This window comes from Rhinolophus sinicus, chromosome 1, assembly GCF_057876585.1.
Source record: "Rhinolophus sinicus isolate RSI-liver-muscle chromosome 1, RSI-T2T, whole genome shotgun sequence".
NCBI classification, from domain to species: Eukaryota; Metazoa; Chordata; class Mammalia; order Chiroptera; family Rhinolophidae; genus Rhinolophus; species Rhinolophus sinicus.
Window position 1 is genome coordinate 12,864,038 of NC_142501.1, and position 19,979 is coordinate 12,884,016.

At 46.5% G+C, this 19,979-nt stretch overlaps 2 protein-coding genes across 6 annotated transcripts in view; both read right to left on the minus strand.

The window, feature by feature from the left end:
• TOM1 (target of myb1 membrane trafficking protein) overlaps nucleotides 1-9,108 on the minus strand; it is a 34,144-nt gene extending 25,036 nt beyond the window's left edge. The window contains exon 1 of one of the 3 annotated variants that reach the window (XM_074326278.2): nucleotides 8,880-9,108. In XM_074326278.2, coding sequence (XP_074182379.2) covers nucleotides 8,880-8,931 — 52 coding nt within the window. In that variant the 5' untranslated portion in view covers nucleotides 8,932-9,108. The remainder of the gene's footprint in view (nucleotides 1-8,879) is intronic. The other 2 variants (XM_074326279.2, XM_074326280.2) reach the window with 2 other exon arrangements.
• Nucleotides 9,109-11,944: 2,836 nt separating this feature from the next.
• Nucleotides 11,945-19,979, minus strand: part of HMGXB4 (HMG-box containing 4) — a 31,049-nt gene continuing 23,014 nt past the window's right edge. For all 3 annotated transcript variants that reach the window (XM_019728412.3, XM_019728411.3, XM_019728414.3), the window contains 3 exons: nucleotides 19,070-19,236; nucleotides 14,563-14,685; nucleotides 11,945-14,073 (listed from right to left, as the gene is read on the minus strand). In XM_019728412.3, coding sequence (XP_019583971.2) covers nucleotides 14,029-14,073; nucleotides 14,563-14,685; nucleotides 19,070-19,236 — 335 coding nt within the window. In that variant the 3' untranslated portion in view covers nucleotides 11,945-14,028. The remainder of the gene's footprint in view (nucleotides 14,074-14,562; nucleotides 14,686-19,069; nucleotides 19,237-19,979) is intronic.

The window sequence follows — 19,979 nt, forward strand, 5'->3', positions numbered from 1 at the left end:
CACAGTGACAGCTCTGCTTTAGGCCCTTACCTCCTCCAGGCCTGGACCATCACCTCCACACTCCTCAAACATAAATCCAACTGGTACTTTTCCGTCTAAAAATTGTCCCAGGCCCCCTTCCCCTCATTGCCTGAGGGCAAAAACCGGAACTCTTCAGGGCCAAAGGACATTCGGGACTGACTGCGGCCACAGTCAGCTGTGTCCTGCCCACTTGTTCTTTCACGCCTCTGCCTGGAATGCCTCTCCTCCTTTCAGTCAGGCATCGGCTCACAGGTGACAATGACGACCATGAGGACTGGGCACTAAGCATGCACCAGGCATGGGACCCGGCACTTTACAAAGTCCGTTACCACTCCTCACAGCTCTCAGATGGAGGATGAATAAACTGAGGGGCGCAGAGATGTCCGTGACTTGCCCCTGGTCATGCAACTCGTAAGTTGCAGAGCAGAGATTTGAACCCAAAGAGGCCTGGTTCCCCAATCCAGACTCTTAACCACTGTATGTGCCTCTTAAACACATTCAACACTTGTCTAGGGCCCAGGAGACGTGAGCACAACTGACCAGGTCCTGCCCTCAGGAGGTTTACAATCCGGTGGAAGGCTGATGTTGCAAAAGGAAAAATGCCGTGCCAGGAAGGGCCGGGCGCTGAGATGGCACAAGGGCTGAGATGTGGACATGTTGGCAATTTTCCGCTCATCGTTTAAGGCCCTCCCCCAGGGCCAGGCCCTCAGCACTGCCTCCCACTGGACAGACTGTGTTACCTGTCATCCTGCACTGTGCCAGTAACATCCTGAGTAACAGTGACAAAAGAACCGGCATTCACGGAATGTCAGGCTGTGCAGGATGCTCGGTGTACCTCCTGTGTCACATCCCCACAGCCCCACCAACAATATGTGGGGGCAGCTGATGCCCAAAGCCCAGGACTGGAGGCGGAAGAAGCAGGGCCTGTGTGGCCCTAAGCCGTGAGCCCTCACTCTGCTCTGCCCCCTTGGAGGACGTCTCCACCTGCCTCGGTTGGACTTGGAGCTCCTGGGGGCACCTCTCTCACTGGGCCCGCTATCTGCTGGGCTGGACAGCAGAGGTTTGTTCAATGCGTGCGAAGGGCTGGCCGCCTCTGGACGGCCTCGCTGCTCCAGTTCAGCACTGAGTCCCCTCCACACCCCACCCTGGAGAACATTCACGGTGTGTCACGACTAAGCTCCCCTTTCCACTCTTGAAACCCTCTGATATGAGGTTTCTCACAAATGATGACCTGTCAGCTCTGTTGACAGCTTTTTCTTTTTACACTCCACAGTATCTTAGATTCAATGAAATATGGTTTGTAAATAGTAAGGGACTGTCTTAAAGGCAATGCTAACAGCACACCTAGTCCCAGCCGAGACTATGACCAAGTCTAGGGCAGGGTTCACTGACCCAGGGGAGAGGGACACACAGGAGCTAGTTGAGCATGATAAAGGAAACAGTGACACGTTGCATCAGCTCTCGGTGGCTCCTGCAGGCCTTCTTCTGAGAGCTCCTCCCATGACTGGCACCACAGCAAGGGCACAGCCATTTCCTTTCTGGACCACGTTTATTGAATGCCATCTGTACATCGTAAAAGTCACCTACTGGTATCACTCAAAGAAGCCCCAGTAAACCTTTGTGAAGATTTCCTTCTAGTCTTTACCGTTGTCAGGTTTTAAAAAACACATCTGTACAATTTTTTAAAGTCTGTAATGGTATTGTGGTTATGGTTTGTTTGTTGTTAAATAATAACCCCATTCCATTCCTTTTAGAGACAGTGAAATATTTATGAATAAAACGATATGATGTTTGGAATTTGCTAGAAGCAATACCCACAGCTCTATTCACCTCCCCACCCACCATCTGCCTCCATCCCTTGGTGCCCCCTTATCCCATCCACCCTCCCTTCTAAATGCCTTTTTCCGGCCGGCCTAGTCCCCTCGCACCCACCTCTCTGCCCTCCCACAGTAGTTGGAGCTGCTACTGTTTGCCCAGCCCTGTGCCAGGTGCTAGAGAAGCCAAGATGAAGAAAAACAGAATCCCTGCCCTTGAGGAGGCCCCAAAGTGGTCAGGGTAACCGCTGGACAAACATTCTGAGTGCAAAATGGACGAAGTGAACTGACAGGTGTGTCAGTCCAGGGTGCGGTGGCAGCAGCGGTGACAAGGGGTGAACACCTGCAGAAGGAACCGGGAAGGTCCAGCAAGGAGGTGCCACCTGAGCTGAGCACAGACCTGAGTCGCCAGGTTGGGGAAGGTGGAGGAGGGACAGTCCGGTAGCGGTGTGGCAGTTGCCGAATGAATGAACTGATGATGAATCATCACGGAGGAGGAAGGGAAGAAGAGAAGAGGGGCTTGAGGGTCAGTCTCAGGGACTGGGGAGAACAGCGACCTGCGGGAGGCTGACGGTTCCAGGAGGGAGTGAGGCAGCCAGAGGAAAAAGGAGTGGCTGCTGAGGCAGAAGGAAATATGCCGATAGTTCAGGACAGACCAACCTCCTGCCGGAAAGATGGAATCAGGCACTGAACCACAGCAAGGCCCACAGTGGCAGATGCCTGCCTGGCCTATCCAATAGCCACCCCTTCCTTCTCACCCTCCCAAAGCAGCAATTCCATTCCTTTTGTAGCGCCTGGTCCAGAAGGGGGCAAGTGACCCAGTTCTGATCCTGGGGAGAAAGGGGGTGGGTGTCTGCTGGGCAGCAGTGGCGGGAGGCGTCCCTTCTGGGACGCAGGGGCACAGCTCAGGGAGGGGGAAGCCTTTTCTTCCCCTTCTCCTTCCTTGCTTGCTTTTCAGGAGGCTAGGATGGGAACAGGGTGCCCTGGCCTGGCGCCGAGGAGGTGACAAGCTCAGGACAAAGTACCGACATGCTAAGGACCGAGAACAAAAGAGCCTGAGCTGTCACACCACCCCTGAAACCACCGACCTTCAGCCTTCTTGTTAGGTAAGAAAGCACCGGGTGGCGGGCCCGGCCCGTGGTGGCTGGGTCTCCTGTCACCTGCAGCCACGGTACTCGACTGATATTCCTCATGGTGTTCTCACTGCCGCTGCCCTGGCTTCCCCAGGGACTGCTGCGCTATGGAACCTGGACTTCATGGAAGTCTGGTCGGCAGGACGCTGGGTGGAGACCCAGCCCAGCCACTCTCCCCACGCCCCTTCCCACCAGCCCAGGCCTCTGCTGGCACCCCCAGTTCTAGTCCTTCAGGCGTCTGTGCTTGCGAGCAGGCCATCCTCCTTCCAGGGATGTGCTGCTCCCTCCTTACCTAAACTCAGGCTCCTAAGCCCAGCTCAAGGTCTGGCCTCCCTGTGGAGTCTGCCCTGACCCCCCAGAGGGCCTGCCCCTTCATTTACTGGGCCAGCAGCATTTTGCACAGACGACTGTGAGGTCTGTTTCGTGGAGATGTTAAAATAACTCTATAGTATTGATTTCTTTGTTTCTGTCTGTGTCTCCCATTAGGCTGTGAACACAAAGGTGGCAATTATGTCCATGAGTCACCAAATTCTCTCTACTAGACCTGTTTGTCACATGACTGAAGGAAGGATGACATCACATTCACCAGGACAATAAACCTTTATAACACTGTAAATGACAGACTCTCACCCTTTGGGCCGGTTGATCCCTGAGTAGCTGATGTGTAGAAATCCTAACCTTTCTTCCAATTGGCAGTGCTTTGACTGTTTTGAGAATGCATCACGACCCTCTTTAATCTGCCTTCCAATCTAACGTCCTCAGTTCCTGTGACCATTCCACTCAGGACACGATCTCTAGAGCCTTCACCTTTCTGATGGATCCCATCGGGACGCAGGGCAGCTGGGCCATCCATCTGGACATGCAGTACGGGAACGCACTCACCTGCCCTCACTGCATTTGTATTTGTATTAATGCACCCGGGACGACACTAGATGTTTATTAGCTCCACCGCCTGGAGCTGACTCAGTTTGTCACGGCCCACAGGATTTAGCTTCTCTGTCTCCAAGTGGCCCAGTGGCCCCGTTCTGGCCACGGAAATATAAGTGGAATTCTCCTGCTCCTGGGGGAGGTTTGGCTCTCCCGATAACAGAGGCAGTGGTAGCTTCCTGCTATATGAGGACAAGCACCAAGTTGAGACCAACGTGCTAAGGGGCAGGGGGAGGAAGAAATACAGAGCAGATTCATTCCACATGACGCAGGCATTTTCATCAAAAGGAAACCCAGCAGGTCCCTTTCAATTCTAAGGGGAAGCAATGAGGGAGAAAAGTTAGGACAGACAGACAGATCCCAGCTCAGGTCCTCCCAGGGCTGTGACCAGGAGGAGTTCTCCGTGCCTCACTTCCTCCTCGGCAGAATGGGGACAACTAAAGCGCTCACCTTGCAGCTGTGCGAGGAGGAAATGAGAGAACGCACTTCCAGCGCTCTGCATCCTACTAGCACAAGGCAAGACCCAAAACAAACATTACCGACTGTAAAAGTACCAACCAAAAATCGTTTGAGAATTTTAAGCACTCTCGTAAAATAGATTTTTAAGTCATATACATGCAGAATCCACTTTTTTTTCCTTCCCCTGCCAGCAAACTGTCTCGAAGCCTACTTTTCAAATGAACAACTCTTTCCAGACCTAGCTTGGAAAGTTCCAGCAGTTTCCTAAGTTGCTGAGCAGTCCTTCTTCAAAACCCTGGCTGCCTCTGCCCTGCCGTTTTGTAACCACAGACCACAAGAGGAACTCTAAAATACTTCACAGAAGACAACCCGTAATTCTAACGTTGATGTAACTAACTAGAGTACCTAACTGAAGACTGTTTCAGTAGATGGAGGAGGATTTTAGAAACCTACCCAGGTAAGAGTGAGCAAGGCTGTGAAAGCAGAGGCTTCAAGTGGCTGGCCAGGGTGTACAAGGACATTCTTTCTTCCTGCTCCAACTCGTGAGTGTGAAAGGTGTTGCTGAGAACTCTCTCTCTCCCCCTTTCTCTATCGAGGGAGATTTAGTTTAAAGGATTGGCTCATGGGATCATGGAGGTTTGGCACGTCCAAAAATCTACAAGTAGGCTGGCAGGCTGCAGACCCAGGGAAGAGATGCAGCTCGGGTCCCAAGGTCGTCTGCTGGCAGAAGTCCCTCATCTGGGGAGGCCAGTCTTTCTTCTGTTAAGGCCTTCCACTGATTGGCTGAGGACCATCTACACTATATCGAATAATCTGATTTACTCGATGTTAATCTCATCTAAAAATACCTTCAAGAAATATCTAGAATAATGTTTGACCAAATATCTGGGTCCCATGACCCAGCCAAGTTGACACATAAAATTAACCACCCAAGAGGTTTATACTAACCAACGCAAACAAGTTCCAATCCAACAGGGGACAACTCTGTATGTCTTTAAACTCTCCCTGTCCCAGCTTCCTGTGGTCTGGCTGGCTCCTCTCCCTCCTCCTTCTCCCGGATTCCTTTCTTCCTTCCTTCCCTGTTTTACCTTCCCCATCGGGCAAAGCCTAGTTCCTGTCCTCGGGTCTTGCACAGCAGTTTGGCTCGCCATGGCACTTCTCAATGCTCTATCAATTGCCAAGTTTCCCACGTCTATCAAGCCATAAGTCCCTTGGAGGTTTGTCACTTGTCTGGGGAACATAGCTGGGGAGGGGTGGAGCTGGTATCTGAACACAGATTTTCTGATGCAGGATCCCAGCTCTGACCCTATTCAGACTGTTTACATCTGAATGACCAAAATGTACTACTCAGGACCACGTAAGGTGGGCTCCTGGGCAAACTTAAAGATGCGTTTGGAGTTACATATTTGATTTAACACGGAATAGAAAGAAAAACCAAAACATGAGCTAGCTCGTCAAAGTAATGATTTCATGGATATAATTACACAGGATGAGGTCAAACTTTAAAAGGCGAGACAACAAAAGGAAAATACTATGAAAATAAAACTAAAGGTGGCACAGAGGCAGATGTAAAGCATGAAGGTGGTGTGTGAAGGACAGAAGTCTGGAGAGCACGGGCCTCCTGGGTTAGGGAGGCGAAGAGTTAACTTGTCCTGAATCCCCTTGCGTCTCATGGGGTGATGGCCCTAGGCTAATTAGAAGACACTGATGGTTTTTGTTTTTATTTTCTAAATCCAAAAGAGCGGAAATCCGGGACTTGACTTTTATTTCTTTGACTCAGTGAGGGAACAAAACCTATTCACCAGTTCTAGCTGTAGGGCCAGTCAAAGGCTCTAATTCCCCAGTGAGAACCGGTTCCACCCCACAGCCTGAAACCTGACCTGTCTGTGAATATGGCTGCCACCCAGCCCGTGACTGCTCGTTCCCAATGATGCCGCGACCAACACAGAGGCTGCACTGCAGTCAGGGCCCTGGTTGGCACCTTGGCTCTGCCACTAACTTAGACTGTGCCCCTGCAATGATGATCACACCAGTGAAAAATCACAATGGCTAACGATTATGGACACTTACTGTCTGGCAGGTACCAGGGCACATGTTTCATAACACAACACAACAACCGCCCAACACAGCGTCAGAATCCACTGAGTTCAGGGACATCAATTCTACGGGGCTCCACCCTCACCAAGGGATGGAGTTGGCAGGCTTGAGATTACTGTACTCGGGTAATTTACAGAAATACGAGCCGCTAATATCGGATCATCAATAATCACAGCCAATCAGTGGTACTTCCGCCTCTTTATCTAAAAGAAAAATATGGAATACCAAGGGCAGATATTCATTTAATTCTACTTTTAGAGCTTCTTCTGCTCTAAAGTTCAGTTGCTCTGGGGAGTTCATCGCATCTTTCCTATCATTTCACCGGGGTCCTGGGTGAGTCACGGTCTCTAGCTTCCCCTCTCTGGGCCTCATTTTCCTGCGTAAAACGAAGATGATGGACTGAAACAGGTTTTCAACATGCAGTTTCCAATCCAGTGGCATTAGAATCCCCTGGGAACTTGTTAACAATACCAATTCTAGGCCTCCACCCCAGACCTGTAGAGTCAGACGCTCTGGGGGTGGGGCCCAGCCTGCGGTGCTTTAATAAGATCTCCAGGGGATTCAGATGAGAAACTTAGGTTAGAAGAGCCCCGGGGTAAGGACCCATCCGGCAGTGAAACTTGGTTTGTGCTCTAAGGTATTAGGATTTAGTAGCATTCTCTCTGGACAGAGTATTTCTTACCCAAGGCAGGCAACCCTTTCAGGGTAAAAAGAGAAGCTGTTTTCTTTGACCATCTGAGGCCCAGAGTTCAGGTGAGCTTTTCAAGAAAGCCTCAGGTATTTATAGGCTGACTTAGAAGGGCAGAGTTTTGTTTTAAGTAGTTAAGTCTCAAACTTGGCATGTGATGAAAGCAGTGGTATCTGTAGCTGAAGAAATAAAGATGAAACGAGAGCTACCTTCTTTTCAGCTCTAAGACAATGACTGGTGTGTGTGTGTGTGTGTGTGTGTGTGTGTGTGTGCTGTGCGGGGGATCGGAGGGGGTGGGTGTTGGTGGTCCTGAGAGGACAGCTTCCCCTCTTGGGTCCAGGAGCTTCCTGGTGGTTTGTAAATCCTCTACTGCCACACCCCTGTGGGAGAGATTTGATTACAAAACCTCAGAAGAGCCACAAACAGCCACGGTGACAATTACAACACCGAGCTGGACTGACAGACTTCAGTTAGGTTTGGCTTCCAAGACCTTTAAGAATGGAAAGAATGTCTTATTTAAAAGATCCAATTTTCCCAATCTGGGTTTCAGGCTTTAAACTATCAAAAAAGATGAAGAGAGAATGTCACAGTACTGCCTGCGGGTTCCTCATGAAAGACGGAGACAAAGCCAGACGCCTGGAGGAGTGTTAGCTGTTAGGGAGGGCCCGTGGGTCCTCCCGGGGCGTAGGCAGGTGTGAGTACCCATGAGAGCTACTACCTGGCCATTTCCAGGGCCTCCCGGGCCTCCCTTGGTGGCATCTCAGTAACACTGACAATCAATATTACCACTTTCTTTTATGGAACAGTGGCAGGCACTGTTCTAAGTACTTTACATTTATTAATGAGTTTAATCTTCACAACAACCGCACGGAGGCAGGGACCTTTACTATCCGCTAATTACAGGGAAGGAAACATCGGCGCAGAGAGGCAGCGTCACTGAACTAGTACGTGTCCCATCAACAGGGAGCGAGAGAGGCGGGAGACCCGGGCTCTGAGTAAGCCTGTGTCTCTGGCCAGAGTGCTGGGCTACGCGAGCCACTGAGACATAAAGGAGGCCCAGTCAGGCGGTGTCTGAGATGCCTGCAGCTCAGATCCCGGCGACTCTAGGTGGTAGAGCTGACGCCGGTGGGTGAGCACTGCCAAAGAAGATGCGTCCTGAGACCGTGGTCTCCAAGGCTGCCCGCCTCGTCGAGCGGGTTCCCAGTGTCAGGCGCGGGGGAAGCAGGGCTGCTTGGCCCGGTCCCCGCAAGTCGCTTCCCAGACGCCCAGCTCTGATCCCGGGAGAATGAACTTCTAGCCCTTCTCAGGTATCCGTATCCGGAAAGCCTGGCAGCCCAGGAAGGAGACGGCAAGAGCCCAGGCTGCGCGACCCCAGTAAAAAGTCGAACAGCCCAAGGACTGCAAAAGCTGGCAGTCCCTTTAACCGTCTAAACTTTCTCCCTGCATTCGCGACCCCAGCAGCCGCGCATTGGCTGAGCCGCGGGCGGACCCGCCCTCTCTCTTTACCTATTGGCTGTGACAGGTATCCATCACAATCCGAGGCTCCCTAATGGACCAAGGCTTTTGTCAATCAAGATGGGCGGGAGACCGGGCGGGGCCAAGTCTCGGAGAGACGCGCCAGGCTCGCTCCTCTTCCCTGCCTCCCTCGGGTGTGTGACTGGGGACGTGGGGCAGCCCCGCGGGGACCGAGGCCGGGCGCGAAGCCCTGCGTCGGGGCTGGACGAGACTCCAGGGACTCACCGATGCGCTGTCCCACCGGAGAGCTGAATGGGTTCCCCAGGAGAAAGTCCATCGTTGCGGCTGCCGCTGCCACCAACCCGTGGAATCAGCTGACAGCAACCGCCAGCGCCTTCGACCCGTCACGTGACGCGCCGGATGGTCCGCGAGGTGGCGCCGGTGGGGGCAGGGCGGAGGCAGTCTGGAGCGTGGCCACAGGCCCCGCCCCTGAGAAGGAGGGCGGTGACCTCACTGCGGCTCCCTCGGTGTCGGCGGACGTCACGCACAACGTAGCGCGGTAGAGAGCCTGGACCTTTAGGCCACGCCCTCGACGTTTTCTAAGGCTTAGGGGCGTGGCCTAATGATCTCTTAACACACCGGGAAAACCGGGTCCCACACCAGGGAAATGACTTGGGTAAGGTTGCCGAGCAAGCCCAGACTGCAGTTCTCACTCTTAAGTGTTTTAGCTCTTGGGACCTCACCTTGCGCTGCGGTTGACGCCTCTTTGGCCGGCTGTCTCCTTGCCTTGGTAGAACTCTTCCTATCTGAGGTCGAGGTCCAGGGGTTTGAGAGACAACTCAATTCCAAGTTGGGACGGGCTAGAGCCCAGGGTGGTAGGAAGCACACAGATGTAGCCACGAGCAGGGCGTGGGGCCCGTCTCTGCCACTTACCGTGTGATTCAAGCAGTGAGCTTCCATTTTTCTCTGGATGCTGGAATTAGATCGAGGACTCTGATTTTTTTAGGTCACAGGCTCCTTTGAGAATTTGAAGCCATGAGCCTTTCTGAAGAGAAAAGGCAGGGACACAATTTAACTTCAGGGAGTTTCTGGGGTCGCCGAAGTACAGCTGTGGACCTCAAGAATTAAGATTCAAAAGGCCTTCCCCAGCTTTGTGATTCTAGTATCTCCTTAAACCTTCCTTTCCTGCCATGTTTCAGATGTTGCCTGCACATTAGATCTGATCTATTGGTTATGTTTTTTTTCTTCTGACACGCACACCAAGAAGATACAATAACCACTGCTTTGGTAGTTAGTGGCTTTAGTATTTACTGACCATGATGTTTGTGATTCTTAAATTTGAAAGCCTATTAAATTGTGCACAAATTTAGGATGGAAAACCTAAATTAGAACTTAATCACTTCTGTGTGTTAACGTGTTTAACAGATGTCAACCTGTTTGAGGGCTGACATCTTTAATGCACAATATAAAAACTTTATGGGAGTCACGTACTCCTGTGCTTTGAAGTGTTTTAATAATGCACATCCTTTTAATAAACGCCCTCCCCCCCCACTTGTCTAGATGCTCCATAAGGGCTGGGATACTACTTCTACTTTCCTCACCACTATTGTCTAGCACAATGACTAACAAGAAAATTTAAATCATTCTACCTTTCAATAATGGTATTTGGACTATGGGAGGGGGGCACGTACCTTTAAGATAAACTTCATGTCAGGTACCATACATATTTTTCTTCCTTGAAGAATATTGCTCGGTTGTACGGCGTATATTTAGCATGAACTTCCTTTGGCTTCTTCCATTACTTTGGGTGGTGATTTACCAGAAGTTCCTGCTTTCCTGCATCACTCTGGTTTAAAGTGATTATGGGCAAAAGATCTTGGCTTTACTGCCAAGAATAAAACCACTGAAAGTTTTATCCCTCATAGTAAAAAAGCAGAAACAACCCATATACTGGCCAAGCGGGGAGTAGAATCATCTTAATTCCATGCAAACGGAATACTGTATATCTATTCAGTTAGAAATGGAAGTGTGTGGATTTTGTCAACACAAACGATAGGAATATAAATGGAAAATATTTAGTACAAAGCTGATTAAAGGTATGTTTAAAAAATTTTTGCTAGCAAGAAACATTAAATAAAAACTCCATTTTAATTTTACCTTTTAAGTGTTTTATCAGTATCAAATGCCTTCCTTTTACCTTCAAAGGTAAAAATGCTTAACGTCCCTTAAGACTGACATATTGCTTAAATGCAATGTGATCTATTATATTCATTAAGTGCTGTTAGACAAAAATCAAGATACTTTGCCAACAAAGTTTAAAGATAATAGTATGACAAGAAAGTGAGGCCTGTATCGTAAAATCCACCTAGGACAAAAGGGCATTTGAACAATGAAACAGTCTCAGACAGTTTTCCTACGATCACTCAGTACTGTAGATAATGGAGGATTCGGATGGATTACATACATAAGTGGCTTTGGGTAGAAGAGAGCGTAGGCTTTGGGGTCAGTTTGAACTGTGTGCTTATTCTGGTGTTACCGTCTACTACTAGCTATATAACCTTAGGGAAAGTACTTTTCTGCATCTTTATTTGTAAAGGGGGATAATACTCAAAAGGCTTTTGGGAGGATTAAGTGAGAGAAAATATGCAAGTCATTCTCTATAATAGTATTCAGCAATATGGTGATGTCTTTCTTGCTGCCTTGATTGAAAGGTAAGTTAGCCTTTCAATCATAATATTTCACTTTATGACTAATCACACCTTGTGTTTGCATTGAAATTTTCACCTTGAAAAAGGTCATATTTCCATATATTAAATGTTCACACTAGTCCTAAACATTCATGTCAGGTTGGCTTGGCTGCTGGCGTGGAGACAAGGAAGTGACATGAACATTATTTTACAGATGTGACTTAGGACACCTATAAAGATTAAGTGACTTATCCAATATCACCAAGTTAGGACAGTGCTGAAACAGCGTGAAATATATCATATTAAGCACATGATTCAGATGTGAACCTTACAGATGGATATTTTCTTGAGTTAGGCGAACACTGTAATGTACATAAAATTTTACTTGCCAATGAACAGAACTATACTTTATCAGAGTCACTGGGTTTGCAATCTGCAAAAGAGAGAACATGAGAGATTCCACAATGTCAGAGTTACTATTAATAGAAACAGAGGAAGGTGTACGTTAGGAAAATGGCTAAGATCAGAAACTTGACCTCTATTCCAGATGGGTTTTTCTTTTTAAGATAATTATGGTAGGATATAGTGTGGAAAACAGGTTTTATAATTTTGAAGCAACTTTGGTTGGCAGCAGGGAAAAAAGAGCTGAGACTGGACTACAAATATTAAAAATGTGATTTTTAATAATATAAGTACAAAATTTTATTTCTTTATACAACTGTAATGGAGTTTGGATCAAACCGCTAGAATTTATTTAAAAAACAAAATAAAACAATGATATAAAAACTGCAAGGTCTGAATCCAAAGTTTTTCCTCTAATAGTACCAAATACCACAAGATACAGATTATTATACAAATGTGTACAAATTTTAAATACAAATACAATAGGATTGGATTTTAAAGGAAAACAAACAAAAAACAGGTCCTCATCAGGATTTCATTAATGTGTTCAAATGACAATGGTAGGATTGGACTTCTTTCCGTATTAATCCATGTCTCCAAGGCCCCTCCTTCACACCCTGTGTCAAACAGGAAACTTCCAGGGGTACAGATGAGGCACGGTACAAGTTCTAACACACGAAATCAAAACAAGATTTCTGTTCTTGATTTTGGTTCCCAGACCATTCTTGTTTCCTTCTGTTTCCCCAATTAAAACTCAGAACTGCTCTGAGCTGAGAAAGGCATTTAGCAGCAAGAATACCTTTAAGAAACAGCCCGGTGACTCCCACGGTGGGGAGAAGGGAAGGAATTAAATAAGATGCAGCCTGGCTGCACTGTCCTCAACGATCCACCTTGATGCTGTGGAGCTCCGTCTAGGCCCCGGGAAGAAAGCACAGTTACCTCAGAGCTGGTTTCTGGCAGGGAATCTTACACCACATTTAAAAACAACCCTGAAGCGCTCAACTGTCTTCTTTGGAACCTGGAAGCAAAAGTCTGGTTCTTTGGAAATAAGGGTAGCTGGGAAGGGAAACATTCCTTTTTATTTTACTTTCTTGACATTATTGAATTATAAGGAATTAGAATCCTTACATAATGATACCTTGTTGAGGCATGATACCTTAAAATGTAGATGGGAGTTTACAGAGGAGGCCAGAGGAAGGAAGGGAGGGGAAGAAATCAACAAGTCTATCTTCCACATGCTGTTGCTGGTGGAGACTTTTGTTATTAAATTATATGTACAGAAATTTACAGGATAAATTAAAATCTAAGATTTTAAAGAGTTAAATACACATAATTAAAACACACATTCACACACGCGCATAAATAAACCTACGTGAGAATCGAGTACTATTTTTTGCAATTCACTCGTGTGTGGAATGCAGAACACGGTGTATCTGCCCCCCCAGGGGAGCCAATGAGATGAACCCAAGAATACCGCCGGGCCAAGCTCATCATCCACAGTCACCAAGCAACTAGCAGCGGGACCTGTGAAGACTTGGCGGCTAAGCGAATGCTGCCAATGGAAGATACCAGCTCTTCGTTCTGCAGACCAAAGATTCTGGGTCAACTCACAATATATGCAGTTCAACTGGTGGCACTGACAGCTTTGCCCTCTCCAAGGTGTTTTATGTTGCCAGGGCTCACAAAACTCCTCGGCCTCTCCTGAGGCTGCCAATAGTACCAATGATTACAATAATTTTTGAGACATGGACACCTGTAGAGCAGGAATTGGCATGAACCCTATACTAAGTTCACCTAAGCCATCGCAATAATTCTAAGATGGGAACGGTTTTATCACCTCCCACCTGGGTCACCTCAAGTTAAAAGGTTTGCAATTCAGTCAACTGGCATGTTCCCATAATCTTTCCTATTACATTTCAGACTATAAGACAGGTAAGGCAAATGGTCAGTGATGGGTCTGGAGGTACAACCGAGTTTGGAAAAAAATCACATTTTAGCTGTCTATAAAGAGATGCACTTGGCACCCAGAACAAGCCCCAGCCCCCAAGTTACATTGATTTTTAAGGCAGATTTATCCACCACAGGAGAAAAAAGAATTCCAAGCCGACATTCATGCCAAGGTTTCCCCTTGGCTAAACCTTTGCCATTTCATAAAATTATTAAAAGCAAAGTAGTTACAGTCCTATGTATATATTGTACATTATATATATATGTATATATATATATGTATGTATATAAAAATTTAAAACCTACTCCCAGACGCCAGTGAAGGGATCTGGAACAGTCATATATACACAAACCAGCAATGGGGGAAGATAAGGTTTCTGTCCCAGAATTCTCTGCTGTCACAGTCCAGGCATGATGTAAGCAATGTTGTCTAGCGTGTTTGACTGCAAAACAAAACAAAGGGAAAAGGTTCAGTTGAGGAGTACTACACCTTAGTTCCCTGACACATATTTCTTTGCTCAGTGGAGAGAGATGAGAGAAAAAAACCAGAGTTAGAGAAAATGGTAGAATGAAGATAGCACCCTGTTGTCTGTCATGCTAGGAAGTTTTCTGCTGACTTCTCCCATTAATCCCAGTAAAAAAGAGCCAGAAGACTCCTGCACTTTCTTTGTGTGTAGAAGAGCAAACAGGAAACACAGGAGTTGCAGTACCTCAAGGGCTAGAATGCCCTCTCCAAAGGACGGTTTTAGGAAATGCATGTCTTCTAGTTTCACTGCAAGCATTGCATGCATCCAACAGTACAGTGTCTTGTGCCTGGGCCGACACAGGAAGGGAGTGCTGTATGCTATGCCAGGAGGCCTGACAGAGCTCATTAAGGCAGCACCTCTCCGGCTCCTAAGGGGTCTGGCACAAAAAATCCAAGGAAAACTCACCAGGACCTGTTTGGGACAGCCATTCAACTCAGGTAGTTGTGTGGTCAGACACGCCAAGGGGCCAAGCGCACAGATAATGGAGTCCAGAAGCACTGACAGACTGCCCGACACAGCCACCATACCCTGAAAGGGAGAGCATTAAAGGAGAGGTGGTAAGGCAAATCACACCCCCAACACTCCCTCCATGTTGGGGCTCATTTCCTCACATGCTTCTTAGGTCTTAGGCAGTCCTATGAAACTGGCAGCAGAAATGGAAGTATCTGCCTTGATAACTCTAAGTTGTTTAAAAAGAAAACTTTTGGCCCTGCCCGGTGGCTGAGGTGGTTGGAGCGCTGTGCTGCGAAGGCTGCTGGTTCGATTCCCACATGAACCTGTGAACTGCGCCCTCCACAGCTAAGATTGTGAACAACAGCTCTCCCTGGAGGTCGGTGTGAGCTGCCGTGGGCTGCTGTGTGCTGCCATGGGCCACCTTGTGCCTCCATGAGCGGCTAGCCCGCAGCCATCGTGAGCAGCCGGCAGCTGCCGGGCTGCTGTGAGCGGCCGACAGATGACCGGCGACCGATGACCTCAGCAAGGGGGGAGGGGAATGCAAGGCTCATAAGACCAGCATGGGCCCGGGAGCTGTGTCCTACACAACTAGACTGAGAGACAACAGCTTGAACCAGAGGGGTGTGGGGGGGGATGTAGAAGAAGGGGGGGGAAGCGAAAACGTTTACGATACATCCCCAGGTTTCTTTTCTACATCCCTTACCCATCTTACCCTCTATGCAACCTTGTGTTAGTCACTTATGAATAGTTAAAAAACAAAAAAAGCCTACACTTAGGAATAGTAAAAAATGCCTTACCTACGCTAGAGAACTGCTGGAAAGGTTTGTGAAGATCACGTATGCAAAAGTTAGGTTTCTGATGAACGCCACAAACAGCTCAAACGGGAGAACTAAGAGTTCTATAGCCCTACACGTTAACATTAAATACAAACTTGCACATTCTTCATCATTATGCAGCTTTTCATAGCTGATCTCACTTTTCTGGGTTTTGTTCACACTCAAAAAGAAATAAACTTGGTTCATTTCAAATTTTAACATCTTGTACAATTCATATTGTCTACCTCTGTGATTCAGAGAGATAAGAAATAAGACTGCTTGCTGCCAACACCGCTGCTCAGCTCTTGCTAATCTGCTTCACCTAGAAGTACTGTGAGGCTGTGTCACCCAGGCAGGCCACAGAGCAGAGTCCTTCACACACTGAGCTCTGGGTCAGGACGGCTGGGGCCAGGACGTGGCTGTGCCACACACTGTTTTTGCACCAGAGCTTACTATGCTGTGCTAACAGCATCTGTAGCATAGGGGATAAGTGAGATAATCAAGTAGTGGGGATGGTGCTTGGTACATGGCAAATGCTCAAAAGCCTCAGTAATTATCACTATTGTTACCAACATCCTCATTGCCAAAACTGCATTTCTGGCTGCCTGCTAGGTCTGTGTGCTGTAATGTGAAATACCCTACCCCTCCTCCCAGCATTCCTTTCTCTAAGTCACCACCATTCATACAACTGCCCAGTCTCAAGGCCTTGCTGTCACTGATTCTTCCCTCCCCTCACCCTCCCATCCAATGTACAGCAGGAGCTCCCCCTTCCAGGGGCGGCAGTACAGCAAGGGTTTAAGACCATGGACCTCGAGCCACCAAATTCAAGCCTGTTTCAGCACTTAGGGGCTGAACTCCAGAGTTAGTTGCTTAACCTCTCTGTTTCTTTTGCAAAACAGGAGAAATACAAATTCTGCCCCTCAAAGGTACCATGTGCATTAAATGAAAAAACACATATAAAACACTTTGAACCAAGGCTGGCTGAGTAAGCATTCAATTCAAGTTAGCTATCAGTAATATTCCATTACTTTTACCCTATTGTTAATTATAGCTAATATTTTATGTCTGACTCTCCTAATGGATTATAAGCAACTTGAGGGCAGGAACCATGTTCTGTTCCTTTTTATATCTGCCCAATAACTGCTGGTGTTCTGCATATAGTAAGCTCTCAGGAAACATTTGTTGGATTAATTCAAATCTTTGTGATATCTAGACTAGACATTGTAACTTCTCTTCAATTCTCGTCTCTTTTCACTCATAATCTAAATAGAAGCTATTCTCAGAGAAAACCAAATGAGAGCTCTGATCACATTACCCTCTACTCAAAAACTCGCAGCAGTTTCCGGACAGCGAAGTATAGGCCCTTAGAATGCCCGTGAAGACCCTCTGTAATTTGGGCTGGAGCCTTAATAGTCAACATTCCTCCACCTTAGGCATTGGATATTCCGGGTTTTCATCATTTTAGCAGTAAAACCCTTTTTCAAATAAACTTATGCGGAACCCCAACATATCAAATGATCTGGTTCAAGTGTGAGTGTGGGTCTTATGGAGGCTTCGTTCACCCGTCTCTGCAGAAGACCTCGAGGCTGAGAAACAGAGAAGCACATGGCTTTCTTGGTTTGGAATGTCTCTCTTCAACGTCTCCACGAGACACATTCCTGCTTCTCTATCCTTTCAGGTCCAGTGGGAATACCACCTCCCACTCAGAGAGCCTCTCCCAACGCCCTCGCACTCTCTTTGTTCTCCAACATTATTCTGACTGCCTCCGCGAGCGCGTAACATCAGGATGATACAGGGGTACATGTGAGGCAAGCTGGGCTCTGTTACAAAAATTGTCGTGTAAACCAGTAATCGTCACTTCATTTCATTAGGCTTTGGGTATTCAATCTTTAAATGGGCAAACTGTAGAAAATCAACGTTCCTTAAAGTGCAGTAGGTAATTTCAGGTGGCCCATAGGTGAACAATGATTTTGATATACATCCATTTTGATGCATATTAGAAAAATAACAGAATATCACACTTATGATATCAAGGATATCACTGTGAAAGCATGGACAGATTTATTTAAGTAAAAATGTAAGTATTAGCATAAGTGATACATGAAAATTGCAAAATTGTGAGGGTATATGCAAATAACTAAAGTGTGGGAAAAAGTGAAGTAGAGGGGGAAATGGAAGTGACTACTAATGGGCCTGGGGTTTCTGTGGGGGTAACGAAGATGTTCTGGAATTAGTAATGAGTCCACGAGTCTGTGAATATACTAGAACACACTAAATTGTACATTTTGAAAAGGTGAACTTTATGGTATGTGAATTATATCTCAATAAGACTGTTGTATGAAAAAAAGTGAACTAGGGATCCTGCAAAATTCTTTCCCTTTTCTGGGCAACATATATATATGTAACTCGGAACAACCGCTCACAGAAACTGGCTTTTTTAAATTTGTTAATTATATATCTAGTCTCTCTTTCCAATTAGACTGTAAGCTTCCTCATGATAGAAATAATCAGGAAGTTAGTCAGATTTTCTACTCCCTCAAGTTTTTGGAATAATTCCTTGGTACTCAACAAACATTAGCCAAACTAAATGGAAACATGAGGAAAAACCTGGAATATGGATGGTGCATAAAACAAATTATGTTTAATTCTAACTTTTTAGGAAACATAAGAATATCTAAATGTGAAAAATAAATAAGGATTCTAGGATATTTTATTCTGGAAATATCTATGTCCATTGAAATAGCTGTTTTGATACCTGCTAAATTTTTGAAAACAGCCAAAGAACTCAGATACAGCTTCATTCCTATTGGCCTTTGGCATTTTATTTGTTGAATAATAATTCAACTTCCACATAGAAGCAAGTGAATAATTTTATATTCCTACACTGATTTCTCAGGTTAAAAATGGCGTTGGCAGCTTAGATTGCTTTCTTTGCTGACGTATCCTGTTAGAACCCAGTAGAAAACTAAAATACTACACTACTGAGTTAGAATCAGTAGTGAGGTTAGCCAAAGGGGCAATATGATTAGAAACTGAATATGGTACTAGAAATGGAACATGACAGTTTTGCAGGTTAAGTGGTTTTGAAATTGAAGCTTAAAAGATCTCCCTGAGGCATGCTGCACTGTACAATTCAAGTACAGGACAGAGGAATGAAGAGCTGGAGAACCTCAATTCCCTATTTGCTACCTATTTTCAAAAAAGTAGAGGGAACTCTCAATTCTATATACAATCTAATTCGTCTATTCACAACCTTGCTGGAAATGCACAGAAAAATTCAAATTGTCTTAGAAGTATAAGTGATCAAAACTTGCATGGGATTTGTACTCAGTCTTCCCATTGCATTTTTAAAAAATAAAAATAAGTTACAGGGTTATATACCAATTGTATCTCCATAAAACTAGAAAAAAAGTTGTAGGGTATTCTGACTTCTTTTGTGCTATTGTTTCAGTAGGATGGTATTAGTGTAAACTTTGACTCCAAATCTCTAGATGTTTCTATCACCAGATGTCTTCTCTATCACTGTCTCCTGAACACCTGCCATAATCTAGCATAAAGCACTTGCTCAGTGCGTGTACATGGAATGAGCGAATGGATGCAGAGGATCGCAGAAATGGCGTCATGCTGCTGACAGCAGTGCTCACCTCCGTTTCCTGCAGGCGGTGTCCGATGAGGCTCAGGGACTCTCCCAACAGCTGCAGATGCGCAGCCACATCGATGGGCTCTGTCTCAGGGGCTTTGGCCGGTGAGGCTGGTAACAGCATGGTGGTGGGCGGGGATTTCTTTTGGGGTGACAACACTGCAGAGGAAGCTGAGAACAGAGATAAAATACAGAGATCAAGCTTCATTATAGCCTTGAACACACAAAATGTCCCTCCTGATTTTCCCTTGTCATGAGCTCCACCAGGCATTAGCAAAACCATGGACTATGGGCCACGTCTGGCTATGACCTATTTTTGTATGGCCTGTGAGGTAAGAATAATTTTACATTTTTAAATGGTTATAGAAAAAACAAAGAATATGTGACAGAAAATGCACCTGGCATGCAAGACCTAAAATATTCACTCTCTGGCCCTTTACAGAAAACGTTCGCTGATTTACATTTTAAAAATTATTTTTGCAACCTCTAATGTTCAGTAATGAAGCAGGGCCCGGTTGGGACCCCCGTAATAGAAGCCTTGCAACTTCCCCAGTCTTACCTTTTCTTGATCTATAGCTTAAGGACAGATCATCCCCTTGCCACTTGAGCTCGCAATGTCCCCTGTTCCCACCCACTTCCATTTTAGAAAATTACCCTGAAACTATGATTAATAATAGCCTTAGGCTGACTGATCACAATCTCAGTGGTCTACCAGGCTACTCCCATCATTGTTCCTGGGTTGCTGACTCCACCAGAAAACCACATTGCCAGAGGGAAGCCTCCATGTAGACCCCCAGAACCCTCAAGTAGCTTCTGGAGGAACGCCCACATCTTCCCTTAAATACCCCTAGCCGGTCTGAGAATGTTAAGGCACTTTTTGGAGGTGTTAACCCACTGCCCTCTCAGACCACTGG